The sequence below is a fragment of the Pistacia vera genome, unplaced genomic scaffold (genome assembly GCF_008641045.1).
Source record: "Pistacia vera cultivar Batoury unplaced genomic scaffold, PisVer_v2 Contig878, whole genome shotgun sequence".
In the NCBI taxonomy this organism is placed as follows: domain Eukaryota; kingdom Viridiplantae; phylum Streptophyta; class Magnoliopsida; order Sapindales; family Anacardiaceae; genus Pistacia; species Pistacia vera.
This window is the reverse complement of record NW_022196754.1, coordinates 298,896-316,205: the sequence shown is the minus strand read 5'-3', so window position 1 is coordinate 316,205 and position 17,310 is coordinate 298,896. Positions and strand designations below refer to the sequence as shown.

The following is a 17,310-nucleotide window of genomic DNA, read 5'->3' as shown; positions in this document are numbered from 1 at the left end:
CCTCCCAATTCTAGATTGCTCTCTCATCAACCTTTACATCCCTTGTAATCACAATTCTTTTGGATTTAGGAATGTAGACTCTATAGCCTTTGGACTGACTGCTGTACCCTATAAAAATTCTAGCTTCTGATTTTTCATCTAATTTGCCTCTTTTGTTTGCTGGAACCATTACATAGCAAATGCTCCTAAACACTTTAAGACTACTCATTGTCGGTTTGACTCCACTCCAGGCTTCAAATGGATTCTAATTCTTGACAGCCTTGGTTGGGAGTCTATTGAGGATGTAGACCCCTATGTTGACAGCTTCAGCCCAAAACATTCTTGGCAATCTTTTCTCTATAATCATACACCTAGCCATATCCATGAGTGTCCTATTCTTCGTTTCACTAACTCCATTTTGTTGTGGAGTATATGGAGTAGTGAATTGGTGCTTGATCCTTGCATCTTTTCAAATGGAATCAAACTCCTTTGATGTGTATTCTGTCCCATTATCACTCCTTATAGTCTTAATTCTCAGCCCTATTTGATTCTCCACCTGCAGCTTGAAATTTTTAAAAACTGCAGCAACCTCATTCTTTTGCTTTAGGAAATACACCCAAGTCATCCGTGTGAGGTCATCAATGAATAGTACAAAGCATCTACTCCCACTCATGGATTCAGCTTGCATAGGGCCACAAAGATCAGTATGGATCAGTTGGAGTTTTTTAGTTGCTCTCCAGGCCTCATCCGTGGGAAATGGTGGCCTACTGAGCTTACCAAGTTGGCAAGCACTGCAAAGACTTTTCTTCTCTTCAATCTTAGGCAGGTCCAAAACCATATTTTTGCTCCTAAGCTCTTTGAGACCATTATAATGAAAATGACCAAGCCTTTTGTGCCAAATTTTAGATTCTTCCAACCTAGATGACAAGGCTAAGTTACCAGGATTTTTCCACTCAACTGGGAAGCTTTTTCCCAACATTTTCACACACATTAGTTCATTTCCATCGGCATCTAATATGATACAAGCTTGGTTTTGAAAATGTAGAGAATAACCTTTCTCTAACATTTGCCCAATACTTAACAAATTTTGACTAATTTCAGGTAAATACAAGACATGAGGGATAATTTTAGTACCTGATAATGTTTGGACAACCACATCTCCTATGCCTTTGACCTCCACAAAGTCACCATTTCCAATTTTAACTTTGGAACTATATGAGCTGTCCAAATTGATGAATTTTTGTAGGTCTGTAGTCATGTGGTTGGTGCAGCCACTGTTAATCAGCCAAGCTTCATTGCCGATCTGTGTTGTGTAACAAGAGGCCACAAAGAGCTGTTCAGCCTCCTGACATTGTTGTTGATCTTCTCCAACTTGAGCTTGCTGTGTTGGCTGGCTTCCCTTGTTCTTGCAAACTTTTTCTATGTGCCCAAATTGCTTGTAACCTCTGCATTGTATCGCTGGTCTATACCAGAACCTCATCTCAGAATGCCCTTTCTTTTTGCAGTGAGTGCAGGCAGGATACTCCTTCACCCCACCTGATTTTTCCCACTGACTGTTGCTCATTTCTTTCCCTTTTTTTGTCCCCAACATACCTCATGTTATGTCCTTGTGCAGGCTTGCCTTTTTGATTTGCTACCATTGCTCCCTCACTTGTGTCTTCCTGCCTCAAGAGTCTTCTTTGGTCTTGAGCTTGGAGTGCATGAACAAGCTCAGTCAAGGTGATCTGAGCCATGTCCTTAGAGTCCTTAAGGGAAGAAATTTTGGACTCAAACCTCTCGAGCAAGCTCACCAAGACCTTCTCCACCACTCTTCTATCTGTTAACTCAACCCCTAACAACCTGATTTTGTTGACTACATTCATTAGCCTGTCAACATAATCCTTCGCTTTCTCTGATTCTTTCATCCTCAACAGCTCAAACTCCCTTCTCAAATTCAGCACCTGCATGTTCCTAGTTGTGTTACTTCTCATGTATTCCTCTCTCAACTTGTCCCATGCCTCCTTTGGAGTTTCATAAGCTATAATCCTTGTGAACACAAGGTGCTCTTGGTGACTTGGCAGCTTCCTCTTCATGCATTCTGATCTGGTTCAGGGTGGGATTTGGTCCCAAGGCTGCCTATTCTCTTCTATATACTGCCACAAGCCTGTCCCCGAAGGGAAGCCTTCATTTTTACAGCCCACATATGATAATGTTCTCCATTGAAAACTAGAGGTGACATCAAGGCTGATTAAGCAGCCATTAGTTCAAACAGATGGTCTGAAACAGGGAGGTTGTTGAATGCAAGGTGGAGTTCTTGAGGACAAAGTGAAGAATTGATTATGTGAGGAAGAGTTTTTCAGGTTTCTTAAGCTGGCTCTGATACCATTTGATGGTGTTATGGCCAGAGAATTCAAAGAAAAGAAAGGAAAAAACTGAGGAGTGTATGGAAAAGTTTTTATCTCTTCATTAAAACTGATGATTTATACAACAATACAACTAAACCATCCACTGTTACAACAACTACAGCAGAGATTTTTCATATTTGAATTTAAACTCTAACAACCAACAAAACATGCTCAAAATTTATCATTTACAGGTCTTAATCACACCTAAACAAATCAACCAAAATGCACCAAAAACTGCAGCTCACACACGTCAGACCAACTGCAGAAACAGAATTCAATTGGCGCCAAAAACATTCAAACTGCAAACTGGAAATTTGATGCATTTCCAGCAAAGTATCACTGCATCAACATTATTTATACCTGTCATGGGCGATGAGACCAACTCAATCAATGAAAGGTTATGGCCTAAAATTGTTCAGTTTCCTTAAAGTTTTCATATTTCATTGCTGGGATTATGGTGATCTTTATTATTTTATTGTTATCATAGGAAGCGGCAAAGTCCACCCCAACTTCACCCTACTAAAATATTCATACTTTGTTTAACAGTCAAGATAATTCTTACTTCAGCTCAACAACTCTGGCGTTTAAATAAATGATATTCCTCCGTTTCTTCTGTGAGCTGACGATACAATGTGAAAGAACAACCATTTTGACAGCGATTTAGATGCCATCACTTGCATGACGCCATGGATTACCTCACCCACTTCCATTATTATATATATCTTCCTTCATTTTCATACCTATGCAGTGACTCAAACTTACACTTGTTCTTTCTTCTCTCTTTAGCCCTTCAGTTTATGCAACAATAATAATGGCTCAGCTGGCAGGTCCTGATGAAATAGAGTCTCTCAGAATTGAGTTAGAGGAAATTGGAAGAAGCTTAAGGTCCTCATTTAGAAGTTACACTTCAAGTTTTCGTAGTATTACTGATGTTAACTATGCTCCTGATGATGACGAGGAGGAGGACGAGGGTGGTGAAAATGAGATGCAATGGGCTGCTCTTCAGAGATTACCAACTTTTGAACGGATTAACACGGCTTTGTTTGATGAAAAAGAGGAAGATGCTACCGGGAAACGTGTTGTTAATATTACCAAACTTGGACCCCAGGAGCGCCATATGTTCATTGACAAGCTCATCAAACATATTGAAAATGATAACCTCCGATTGTTGCACAGAATTCGAAAGAGAATTGACAAGTAATTACCTTNTATGTTATTATCTCGAATTATATGTTTTCCATTGGGCATCCCCTAACAGTCCTAGTCAGAGACAAACAGAATATTCTTTGCTTTCCAGTCTGGAGGAAAACCACAAGATTCCAATTCCCTGTTCTTGGCATGTGCATCCATGATGTTAGGGATGATTGCATGATTGGCTCTGATACCATTTACTCACAAATCTTCATAAATCTCCACAATTTTTTCAAGATTATTTACCCTAGTATGTCTGGGGTGCATCAGCAAAAACATAAATAAGAATAAGAGCAGAGTATTTTTCACTAAAGATTTTATGGAATCTGTCTAAAACATTTGTCAATTCCCTAATAACAGACATAAAGCCGGGCCATTCTTAACTAAGGTTTAAATAAGATAATAGGAAAGAATGCAAAACCTATCAAATTATTATTGGAAGGTTTACGAATATTAAATATAAAAGTCAAGCTGTCATCTGGAGAGAATCATTTTTCTAAGAAAGAGATGAGACGCATCGGTATAAGAGCAAGAGGCTGGCAGCAACCGACGCTCCCCTCCACCAAAATCCACATTTTTTTAATAATTCGATTCATGAACCCTGCCTGTCCACTAATTTGACAAACAGTTGAATAGTTGGTATGACACCATGAAACATATTGGAATTGATCCATCGCCTTGACGATCAACCTCAGAAGAAAAACATATTGGAATTTATGCTGTAGTTAAATGTTTTTATCTACATCATATTAATTAATGACAGATGTAAATCTTTCGATGCATATAAGAGTTCCAAAGTCATGTGGACATAAAATCACCTTACTTAAACTATGTTCAAACGATTTTGATGTTAAAAGTTATCAGTTGTACAACAAACTTTATTGTTACTCTGCTCAATGTTTCATAACTCTTACATTCAATTGAAAACTGCCACAATCCTTCAATGACTTGGAACAAATTTAATATTAAGTGGACTGTTAGTTAAATTAAATTATTCACAAATTGATGTATGAATAAATATAACTCAATCAACATTTCATTTATATCAACTCAGTTCCAATCACTTCTCAACCAATTTCATAGTACTAATCCAAAACTAAGGTTGTTGTCATGGGTCTACAGAGTCTCAACTGTTGTTGATGGGGCTGGACTCGCATTCTAGATATACTTGACTTGTCGTCCGAGATGATTGAAGAGTTTTTGGAAGATAAGCCGGTGGTAGTGCGGTGGTGGCCCCGCCTTTTAGGGTGGGAGTCGCGGTTGCTTTGGCTTCTTTCTAGGTCCTCTATTGTTTATTCTGTGTTTAATTACATGCTTATTTTCGTCACGCTGATTTTTAGTGGGCATTTGGGTGTGTTGGTTTTATGGCCGAAGAATGCAAAGAAAGAAAGGAAAAAACTGGAAGAGAAGTGGAATATCTTTCATTATAGAAGGCTGGAAAATATATACACCAGTCTAACCAAAACCTTACTGTTACAACAACTACAGCAGATACATTTTCCAAATTTGATTTTGAAACTCTAACAACTGATTAAAGCATACTCATAATACATCAATTACAAGTCTAAATCACACCTAAACTAGGATTCAAAAATTGCACCAAACTACAGGTCACACACACACACACCCTCTGTAGCAACTAATTCCATTGGCACCAAAATATTTAAACTGCAAACTGGAACAAAATGCATTTCCAGCAAGGTATCACTTCATCAATACTCCTCCTTGACACATTTGCTGGAAACACCAAATCTGAATATGAATTCTTCAAACTTGGCTTTAGAAACAACTTTAGTCATAATGTCAGCCACTTGTAATTCACCCCTGCAGTGCATCAGTTCCACTTCACCATTTTGTTCAGCCTTTCCCACTGCATGAAATTTAATTTTTATGTGCTTTGTACGTCCATGATGCACTGGATTTTTAGCCATTGCTACAGCAGATTGGTTGTCACACATGATGGCAGTAGGCTTGACCTGTTTCAGCTTCAAATCTTCAAGAATCTTTCTCAGCCAAATGACTTGATTCACAGTAGCAACAGCTAAAATATACTCTACTTCTGCTATGGACTGAGCCACGATTTCCTGTTTCTTGGACAGCCAACTAATTGCACCAGAGTTTATGTAGAACACATAACCTGAGGTGTTTTTCATATCATCAAGAGAACCTCCCTAGTCATTATCTGTATATCCCAACAACTTCAGGTTTTCAGATTTTCTGAACCAAATGCCAAGCCTAGTGCTCCCTTTCACATACCTCAACATTTTCTTGGCTACCTTGAAATGCAACTCACTTGGATTGCACATGAACCTGGAAAGATAATTGGCAGCAAGCATGAGGTCTGGTCGTGTGGCTGTTAAGTACAGCAAGCATCCAATTAGGCTTCTAAACAACCCCTCATCCACTTTTATTGCACCATCATCTTTGCATAACCTCAAATTTGGTACCAATGGAGTATCCATTGGTTTGCAATTTTCCATGCCAAACTTCCTAAGAACTTCATTTGCATACCTTTCTTGAGACACAAAAACCCCATCATTAGACTGATTTATTTCCATGCCAAGGAAATATGTCATCTCCCCCAAATCAATCATTTCAAATTCCCTTTCCATGGACTTCTTAAATTGACTCAATTGATCTACATTGCTCCCTGTGATCAGCAAATCATCCACATACAAAGAGACCACAAGCATGTCACCTTTAGTTTCCTTAACATAAAGTGTATGCTCATTAGGACTTCTAACATATCCTAGGTTGCTTAGATAGTCATTTATGCGGCTGTACCAGGCTTTAGGTGCCTGCTTTAGGCCATATAAAGCCTTCTTCAGTAGGTACACTTTATCTTCTTCACCCTTGACTTGGTAACCTTCAGATTGCTCCACAAAAATTTCTTCACTCAGCTAGCCATTCAGGAATGCAAATTTAACATAAAGTTGGAAAATTTTCCAGCCAAATTGGGCTGCCATAGCAAAGAGTAACCTGATAGTGTCATGCCTGGCCACCAGAGCAAATGTGTCTGAAAAATCCACCCCATGTTGCTGTGCAAACCCCTTAACCACCAACCTTGCTTTGTGTTTTTTGACTGATCCATCAGGATTAAGTTTCTTCTTGTAAATCCATTTTACTTGGATCACCTTCTTGTTTCCAAGTCTATTAACAAGCTCCCAGGTCCTGTTTTTCTCTATCATTAACATCTCCTCCTGCATTGCATTCCTCAAAGCTTTTGATTTAACAGCTTCAGCATAACTTTTTGGTTCAAGTACAACCATATTACTTCTTGCATAGACATCAGCCAAGGTTCTGGTCCCTTTGACCAGAACCTTGGCTCTTCATCCTCTTCAGTTTCAGCTTCATCAACTAGTCTCTCAGTTGGCTGTTGTAATTTGCAGTCTTCATCAATCCTTTTCTCCTCCCAATTCTAGATTGCTCTTTCATCTACCTTTACATCTATTGTAATCACTGCTCTTCTAGATTTAGGGATGTAGACTCTATAGCCTTTGAACTGACTGTTGTACCTAATAAAAATCCCAACTGCTGATTTTTCATCCAACTTGCTCCTTTTATTTCCTGGAATCATAACATAGGAAATACTCCCAAACACTTTAAGATGATTTATTGTCGATTTGACTCCACTCCATGCTTCAAATGGAGTTTGATTTTTGACAGCCTTGGTGGGGAGTCTATTGAGAATGTAGACTCCCGTGTTCACAGCTTTAGCCCAAAAACTTCTTGGTAATTTTTTCTCCACAATCATACACCTAGCCATCTCCATGAGTGTCCTATTCTTCCTTTCACTAACTCCATTTTGTTGTGGAGTGTATGAAGTAGTGAATTGATGCATGATTCCAACTTCTTTACAAATGAAATCAAACTCCTTAGAGGTATATTCTGTCCCATTGTCACTCATTATGATTTTTATTCTCATCCTTGATTGATTCTCCACCACTAGCTTGAAACCTTTAAACATTGCAGTAACCTCATTCTTTTGCTTTAGGAAATACACCCAAGTCATCTGTGTGAGATCATCAATGAAGAGCACAAAGTACCTGCTCTCACTTATGGATTTAGCTTGCATAGGGCCACAAACATCAATATGGATCAGCTGGAGTTTTTCAATTGCTCTCCAGACCTGATCTGTGGGAAAGGGTGGCCTACTTAGCTTGCCAAGTTGGTAGGCACTGCATAAGGTCTTCTTTTCTTCAATCTCTGGTAGGTCCAGAATCATATTTTTGTTCTTCAGCTCTTTGATGCCATTGTAGTGACAATGGCCAAGCCTTTTGTGCCAAAGTTTAGAATCTTCTAGCCTAGATGATAAGGCTAAATTTCCAGAACTCTTCCACTCAACTGGGAAGCTTTTTCCCATCATTTTCACACATTAACTCATTTCCATCAACATCTAGAATGAGACAGGCGTAATTTTGAAAATGTAGAGAATAACCATTCTCTAACATTTGCCCAACACTTAACAAATTTTGTCTGATTTCAGGTACATACAAAACATTAGAGATGATTTTAGTACCTGATGGTGTTTGGATAGCCACATCTCCAATGCCTTTGACCTCCACAAAATCACCATTTCCAATTTTAACTCTGGAGCTATATGTGTCGTCTAGGTTAATGAATTTTTGCAGGTCTGCAACCATGTGGTTTGTACAGCCACTGTCAATCAGCCAAGCTTCATTGCTGATTCGAGCTGTATAACAAGAGGCCATAAAGAGCTGCTCAGCCTCCTGACATTGCAGCTGATCTTCTCCCACTTGAGCTTACTGTGGTGGCTGACTTCCCTTGTTCTTGCAAACTTTTTCTATGTGTCCAAATTGCTTACAACTTCTGCATTGGATCCCTGTTCTGAACAGTACTTCCTTTCTGAATGCCCCTTCTTTTTGCAGTGAGTGTAGGCTGGATACTCCTTCACTCCACCTATTTTTTCCCACTGATTATTGCTCCTTTCTTTCCCCTTTTCATCTCCAACATACCTCCTGTTATATCCTTGTGCAGGCTTGCCTTTTTGGTTTGCTACCATTGCTCCCTCACTTGTGTCTTCTTGCCTCAAGAGTCTTCTTTGCTCTTGAGCTTGGACTGCATGAACAAGCTCAGTCAAGGTGATCTGAGACATATCCTTAGAGTCCTCAAGGGAAGAGATTTTAGACTCAAACCTCTCTGGCAAGCTTACCAAGACCTTTTTCACCACTTTTCTATCAGTTAACTCTACCCCTAACAACCTGATTTTGTTGACCACATTCATCAGCCTATCAACATAATCCTTCACTTTCTCTGATTCTTTCATCCTTAGCAACTCAAACTCCCTTCTCAAGTTCAGCACTTGCATGTTTCTTGTTGTATTGCTTCCCATGTATTCCTCTCTCAACTTGTCCCATGCCTCCTTTGGAGTTTCAAATGCCATGATCCTTGTGAACACAAGATCAGTTACAGCTGCATGGATGTGAGATAGGGCTCTCGGTGCCTTGGCAGCTTCCTCTTCATGCATTCTGATCTGGTTCAAAGTAGGATTTGGCCCCAGGGGTGCTGGCTGCCTATTCTGCTCTACATACTACCACAAGCTCTGACCCCAGAGGAAAGCCTTCATTTTTACTGCCCATATGTGATAATGTTCTCCATTGAAAACTGGAGGTGACATTAAGGCAGACTGTGCAACCATGTTCAAGCAGATGGTTTGAAATAGGGGAGTTTTTGGATGTCGGGTGGAGTTCTTGAAAATTTGAGTAAAGAGCCGATCTTGTGAGGAAGAGTTTTTAAATTTCTTAGGCTGGCTTTGATACCATTTGTTGGTTTTATGGCCGGAGAATGCAAAGAAAGAAAGGAAAAAACTGGAAGAGAAGTGGAATATCTTTCATTACCAAAGGCTGGAAAATATATACACCAGTCTAACCAAAACCTTACTGTTACAACAACTACAGCAGATACATTTTCCAAATTTGAATTTGAAACTCTAACAACTGATTAAAGCATACTCATAATACATCAATTACAAGTCTAAATCACACCTAAACTAGGATTCAAAAATTGCACCAAACTGCAGCTCACACACACACCCTCTGCAGCAACTAATTCCATTGGCGCCAAAATATTTAAACTGCAAACTGGAACAAAATGCATTTCCAGCAAGGTATCACTTCATCAACAGGGTGCTTTAGAGCTCGCTGGTGCCTCCATTGCTAGTGTTGGAATTCAAGGTCTCGCTTATGGAATCATGGTATGTGTCTTTTGACTTTTTAACTAGTTGATAATACTTAAAAAGTAATGAATCAAGGCTGATGTTTATTAATGTTTTTGGACCTTTTCAATGGTTGAATTTTTTTTTTTTGAAGAAATATTTGGTCAAACACACAAATCAACAAATTCTATAAAGAAACTTCTAAACAAAACCATTTTTATAAAAAACTCTCCAATGGGTTCTCATTATAAATAATAGTATATCTTTCTTCACTTTTGTTTAAAATTTGTTTTACTTGTCAACTTTTTTGTTAAAAAAAAAAAAATGCAACAGTTGAGCATGGCCAGAGCAGTTCAAACCGTGTGTGGACAAGCTTATGGAGCCAAGAAATATTCGGAGATGGGCGTCATTTGCCAAAGAGCAATAGTACTGCACGTGGGGGCAGCTATACTCCTCACAATCTTGTAATGGTTCTCAGGTCAGGTTCTTAAAGCAATGGACCAATCAGAAAGCATAGCCGAGCAGGGCCAAATTTTCGCTCGCGATTTGATCCCTCAACTTTACGCATTTGCACTGAGCTGCCCTATGCAACGTTTCCTTCAAGCACAGAACATAGTAAGCCCTCTAGCATATATGTCTATTGGGGTATTTCTGTTGCACATACTGTTAACATGGATTGTTGTTTATGTCTTGAACTATGGCCTACAGGGAGCAGCTCTCACGCTGAGTCTCTCTTGGCGGCTGCTTTCTATTATAAATGGTCTTTACATCGTGCTAAGCCCATCTTGCAGAGAAACCTGGACTGGCTTGTCTATCAAAGCGTTTAAGGGAATTTGGCCTTATTTCAAGCTTACTGTTGCTTCTGCAATTATGCTTTGGTTTTTGACTAAAACTCTTTCTTTGTGTCTGTCTCAGTCTTATCCTAGTTTTGATATTTTATATACATTAATTTTAATCATATGATACTCTTTTCATTTCAATTTGGAGATTTGGTACAGCCAAGGACTTGTGCTTATATCTGGACTTATCGCTAATCCTACAATCGCACTAGACTCCATTTCAGTATGGTGTGTCACTGTTTCAACATATCCTCTTTCCATAATTTAAATTTATAGTAACATTTTAAATTTACATGTAGCTCTAATCACTAGTGTGATATAATCTCAGCATGAATTACCTAAACTGGGACATGACTTTTATGTTGGGCCTAGCTGCAGCTGCAAGGTTAGTGAAACACTTCAAATTGAGATATTCCAATGGTTTGCAGCAAAGTGTTCATTTCCTTCTTTGTAAACTGACTGCAGTGTCCGGGTGAGTAATGAACTTGGAGCAGGACATCCCAGAGTAGCAAAATTTTCAGTAGTAGTAGTGATCGCGACGGGTGTCTTCATTAGTATACTTTTCAGTGCAATAATTTTAATCTACCGGGTTGGATTGAGTAAACTCTTTACATCTGATGCTGAGGTTATTGTAGCAATTTCAAATTTGACACCACTACTTGCCATGTCAGTTTTCTTGAATGGAATTCAAGCTATACTTTCAGGTAAGTCAGTAAGGATGATGCTCTGCCTCCAAATGGGATCATTGACCTTGGTTTATTAAGTATGGTTTTCCCTCTTTTTGTGGAATTTCAGGTGTGGCCATTGGAAGTGGGTAGCAAGCTATAGTGCATGTAGACCACTTTCACCCAAAACCATATTGTTTTAATACTTGAGTCCATGCTGTCTCGCCACTACTATGAAGAACATAGATGGGATTATGCTGGAGTTGATCCATCGGCTTGACAATCAAACCTCAGAAGAAGAAGAAGATATTACGACTGAAATTCAATTTGAAGTAAAGAGTTTAGCTGGTAATTAACATCTCTCTACTCACATCAAGATGAAGCTTTAATTATCATTTTCGAACACCCTCTTGCATAATGTTTGTTAGAAGATCCTTATATTAGAATTTGTGCTGTAATTAAATGTTTTACTGTAAGATCTTATAACTATTTGATAGATTTTAAATTTGTCCATGAACACAAAATTTCCAAAGCCATGTCAACATCTCAAGAACTTAAGAAGGTAGAAGGACCACAGCACATTACCTTAGTTGAACAAACAATATTCTACGTTACATCTTACCACGTGACTTGTATGGCAAAAATTTGGCTGAATCACATTTTCCCAACGATCGTTAAAATTTCAGACGTTACTTTTAACGTTTAAAGGACATTCTTTGTTTCTTACTCCCCTAAATACAAACAGATAACCAATTGCCTTCATCAACTTCGAAATTTTGCAATTTCCATCATTAAAATGGTGGTTTGACCGTGATTTACTGCTAAAATTACATATATGTCTATATTCACAGTTTTTTTAGGCTATTTTAATTACCTATGTGCTTTCACTGAAATTATTTGAGTTTCTATTAAAAAAAAAAAATGCAAAAACTTTTCATTTGTAATTATCTATAAGTAAACAATTACAAAACTACAAAACAAATTTTCATCAAAAAGGTAATTTTTGCAAAATATATATTTATGAAATTATATAAAAATATAATTTCCAAAAGTAGAAAAAAAAGAATTTGAGTTGGCCGGAATCGCAACTGAATTGGTAAAATTCCATCACCGAAGGCAAGGCTGCTGGTGAATTTTCTTTTAAGTTTTTTAATTTAATAACTATTTTTTTCTTCTAAATTGTATAATATATTGGCCCTAAATTAATATAAACCAAACTAGGGGTGGCAATAAATAATTAAGTTTTTGTTGTGAGGGGTGGGATGTCATTAATGTCTTTTGGCTGTTGTACCCCTCTCAAATAACATAGGGTGTGTTTGGTTTAATATTTCTACCCATATTCCCAATCCTATTCCCCAAATATTGTTTGACACATTATTTGAAAAATATTAGTATATTTTTTAATTACTTTTAGACCCGTTAAGTTTATTAATTTTACTAAATACCCCCACAAAAAAGTTTAAAAATTAGCAAAAATACCCCCACCCACCCATACTTGTTAGATTTCGGCAACCACCGTGGGTGGTAGCCGAAATCTGTCACAATGGCTTACATCACGACCGAAACTGGTCATTTATTAACCAATCTGGCCGTTAGCGACAACCAAAGAAATGACCATCGTTGATAAAAAATGACGGCCATATCTTTGGCCGTCCCTGAAAACCAAGGATGGACCTTTGCAGCCGTCGACGGCCACATTTGGCCCTAGATTCGGCCTTTTCTGGCCAGATCCGTGGTGGATCTGGCCAGAAAAGGCCATATTGACACGTTACGACATAAATCCGACCAGTCTGTGTTGTAAAGCAATTTTTCGGCCAGATTACGGTGGTGATGGCCAGAATCTAGCACTGCGGGTGGTGGGAGTGTTTTTGTTATTTTATATATTAGAGTGTTTAATTAAATTAGTAAACCTAAGGGTTTTTTTTATAAATTTTTAAATTTTACCTCGTACTACTCTTCTATTTAACTATGTTTAATTAAGTTTTTTTTTGATAGAGATTATTGTCTTTTGGCTGTTTTTTTGGGAAAAGAAAAATGTACATTGGTCAGACTTCGGGTGGGACAATGTTATTTAGCCCTACGCATAAGTCTTTTACTATCAATTCAATTTGAAAACTTATTTATTTTGTCCAGATTTGGTGACGCGACATTTTCCAAAGTGGTTGGCTTCCATGCCATCACCAACCCTTCTTTCAATGGCTTGAACAAATAAATTTGTTAAGGGGAAGTGGAACGTTAGTTCAATTAAAATATTGCATGCTTAAATATCTCAATCTAGTGCTGCTTTTATTTCAACTCAGCCCCAATTACTGATCAACTAAATTCATTTGTACGAATTTTAGACCAACACTAAGGTTGTTCAGTGTGTGTGAAAATGGGGTCTGCAGAGTATCAACCGTTGTTGATGGGGCTGGACTCACACTCCAGGTTACCCGACTTATCGTCCGACATGATTGAGGAGTTTTTGGAACGGAGACCGGTGGCGGCGGTGCGGTGGTGGCCCCGTCTTTTTGGGTGGGAGTCACGCCTGCTTTGGCTGCTGTCTGGGTCGGCTATTATTGTTTCTGTGTTTAATTACATGCTTAGTTTTGGCACGTTAATGTTCACCGGGCATTTGGGCGCTTTAGAGCTCGCCGGGGCCTCCATTGCAAGTGTAGGAATTCAAGGTCTCGCTTATGGAATTATGGTATGTATGTGTCTTTTGGCTTTTTGTTTACTCCTTCATACTATTAATAGAAAGGAACCAAGTGTGATGTCTTTCTTGAAGTAGATTTTTTATTTTATGTACAGATAAAAAAATTTGTCTGCAGAACAGACATATATTTTGATTACACTAAGGAAAATAGAATAAGAAGCATCATGTTTTATACTTCCTATCTTCAGTGTTTCTCTTTTTTCTTCACTCAACCCAAAAAAAAAAAAAATCTCAGATGCGTCCTCATCATGAGTCTTTAACTTCTGTTGCAATTTTGGCTTTACTTGAATAACAGTTGGGCATGGCCAGTGCAGTCCAAACCGTATGTGGCCAAGCTTATGGAGCCAGGAAATATTCGGAAATGGGCATCATTTGCCAAAGAGCAATTGTACTGCACGTGGGGGCAGCTGTCCTCCTCACGTTTTTGTATTGGTTCTCAGGTCCGGTCCTTAAAGCAATGGGTCAATCAGAAAGCATAGCCGAGCAGGGCCAAATTTTCGCTCGCGGTTTGATCCCTCAACTTTACGCATTTGCACTCAGCTGCCCTATGCAACGTTTCCTTCAAGCACAGAACATAGTTAACCCTTTGGCATATATGTCTGTTGGGGTGTTTTTGCTGCATATGATGTTGACATGGATTGTTGTTTATGTCTTGGACTATGGCCTAATAGGGGCAGCTCTCACACTGAGTTTCTCTTGGTGGCTGCTTTCTATTATAAATGGTCTTTACATTGTTCTAAGTCCATCTTGCAAAGAAACCTGGACTGGCTTGTCTATCAAAGCGTTTAGAGGAATTTGGCCCTATTTCAAGCTTACTATTGCTTCTGCTGTTATGCTTTGGTTTGAGATTTAACCTTTCTCTGTCTGTCTCAGTCTTTACCTAGTTTGGTGTTTTCTATAATTACTATTGTTGAGCATATCATACCTTTTTTTTTTCCAGTTTGGAGATTTGGTACAGCCAAGGACTGGTACTTATATCTGGACTTCTCTCTAATCCTACAATCTCACTAGACTCCATTTCCATATGGTGAATGAATTTTTCGACATACCCTGTTTCCATATGTTATATATATAGTAACATTTTAACCTTACATGGAGCTCTGATGTGATATATTTTCAGTATGAATTACTTGAACTGGGACTTGCAATTTATGCTAGGCCTAGCTAACGGATCCAGGTTAGTGAAACACTTCAGATTGAGATATTATTCCAATGGTTTTTGCACCAAATTATTCATTTCTTTGTTTTCAAACTGACTGCAGTATTCGGGTGAGTAATGAACTTGGAGCAGGACATGCCAGAGTTGCAAAGTTTTCAGTAGTAGTAGTGAACGCGACCAGCATCTTCATTAGTATAGTTTTCAGTGCAATAGTTTTAATATTCAGGGTTGAATTGAGTAAACTCTTCACATCTGATTCCGAGGTTATAGAAGCAGTTTCGAATTTGACACCACTACTTGCCATATCTGTTTTCTTGAATGGGATTCAACCTATACTTTCAGGTTAGTTAACAATGAATAATTCTGACCCTCCAAATGGGATCATTGTCCTTGGTTTTTAGGTAAGGATTTCCCCTCCTTTTGGAAATTTCAGGTGTGGCCATTGGAAGTGGGTGGCAAGCTGTAGTTGCTTATGTTAATGTAGCCACCTACTACGTTATCGGTCTCCCAATCGGATGTGTTCTTGGCTTCAAAACTTCTTTAGGAGTAGCAGTAAGTCGAAGATCTTTCTCTATTTCTGTGATGTAATTTACTAGACATCGTTAACAAAAAGGTATCATTTACATTGTTCAGGGTATTTGGTGGGGGTTGATCATTGGAGTTCTGTTTCAAACATTAACCCTAATTATTATCACAGCCAAAACAAATTGGGATGCAGAGGTAAGCCACAGGTTTTCATAAAGTATGATATGAATGTATAAAAATGTGTTGAAGTTGAGCAATTCCTCACTGTTGATAATATTATTGTAGGTTGTAAAAGCTGCTGAGCGTGTGAAGAAATCTTCGAACGCCGAGACCTTAGACTTGGTGACTAACGCATGAAGACATTATATTGACCTAAAATAATGTGACAATCATTTCTGCATATGTAATTCATATTAATAGTGAGACTAAAGCAAGTAATACAAGGGAAATCAAGGCAATAAAACTTCAATTTATTCTCTTCTTTTATCTCAAAAAATGCAAAATCAATTTGATTTGTCTTTTTCGTCATTTTACATCAATGCTACCGGCAAAATCTTTATATTAAATGTAAAAGAAGTTAAATTTAAGTTGTCTCTTCCATCATCAAAATATATTAAATCACCAAACTTACAGCATCAAAATTGACTGTAAATAGAGTGGATCAAAACTTACAGCAACAAAGTTAATGGTTTAAACCATAGGTTGATATAGATATAAACGTACAGGCCAAAATTGACTCATTTTACATGGAACCAACAGCAAAATACTCGATACAAGAACCATTAGGGCCCAATGGGATAGTGATGATGATTTCATTTACACGAAGAGTGCGACTGATAACATTGAACTAATTTAAGGGTTTGTGTGATACTAATAAGAAATGGCCTCTTCGGCATCCTCTTCATCATCATCTTCCTTATCGACAAACCTAGATAATCTGTTAATCATAGGCTCACTAAAATGATAATAAAAATTTCCTACAACTTCATTACCATCTTTCTGTTCATCTGCAGTCCTAACCAGAGACAATAAAATATTCTTTGCTTTTTGGTCTGGAGAAAAACCACAGGATTCCATTTCCTTATGCCAAACAACAGCACTGTCAAAATCCTTGTTCTTGCCATATGCAGCCATGATCTAGGTGAAGATTGTTTGATTGGCTTTTATATCACTTACTCTCATTTTTCCATAAATTTCCATCATTTTTTCAAGATTATTTGCCTTAGCATATCCTTTGATCAACGTCCCATAAGTGACAACATTGGGAATAAATCCATCTTGTTTCAATCTTCTGAATAACTTGTCCGCACCTTCCATGATGCATTCACATAAGCTGATCATACTGTCACCCAAAACCATAATTTTTTTAGTACTTTAAGTTCATGCTGTCTGTCTACTAATATGAAGAAGAGCTGCATTACTGGTATAGTGAGACTGTAGGTTTTTGGAGCTAGATTATGCTAAGAGAATGAAGGTTTAAGTGCACGTGAGAGAGAGTTATAGAGAGGGAAAATTTGAAATACAAATCTGCTCTGTTTTTCATTCATAGAACAGGAGTGTTTGTTGGTGTTATGGCCGGAGACTTACAAAGAAAGGAAGGAAAAAACTGGAAGAGAAGTGGAATATTTTCATTACAGAAAGCTGGAAAATATATACACCAGTCTAACCAAAACCTTACTGTTACAACAACTACAGCAG

General features: G+C 38.1%; 1 protein-coding gene and 1 pseudogene across 1 annotated transcript; both read left to right on the top strand.

Annotated features, from left to right (window-relative positions):
• The first annotated feature begins 3,174 nt into the window (after nt 1-3,174).
• LOC116119209 lies at nt 3,175-11,443 on the top strand (annotated as a pseudogene).
• A 2,061-nt stretch (nt 11,444-13,504) lies between these two features.
• Nucleotides 13,505-16,093, top strand: LOC116119224 (protein DETOXIFICATION 41-like). The gene is made up of 8 exons (XM_031405162.1): nt 13,505-13,919; nt 14,224-14,768; nt 14,869-14,955; nt 15,049-15,105; nt 15,191-15,429; nt 15,521-15,639; nt 15,721-15,807; nt 15,898-16,093. The coding sequence occupies exons 1-8, from the start codon at nt 13,608-13,610 to the stop codon at nt 15,967-15,969; spliced, it is 1,518 nt and encodes a 505-aa protein (XP_031261022.1). The 5' UTR covers nt 13,505-13,607; the 3' UTR covers nt 15,970-16,093.
• Nucleotides 16,094-17,310: the final 1,217 nt, after the last annotated feature.

Coding starts and splice junctions, on each gene's coding strand:
- LOC116119224 (XM_031405162.1), top strand. CDS start 13,608: ATGGGGTCTGCAGAGTATCAACCGTTGTTGATGGGGCTGGACTCACAC. Junction 15,106..15,190: donor GGCCTAGCTAACGGATCCAG/GTTAGTGAAACA, acceptor AACTGACTGCAG/TATTCGGGTGAGTAATGAAC. Junction 15,640..15,720: donor AAACTTCTTTAGGAGTAGCA/GTAAGTCGAAGA, acceptor TACATTGTTCAG/GGTATTTGGTGGGGGTTGAT.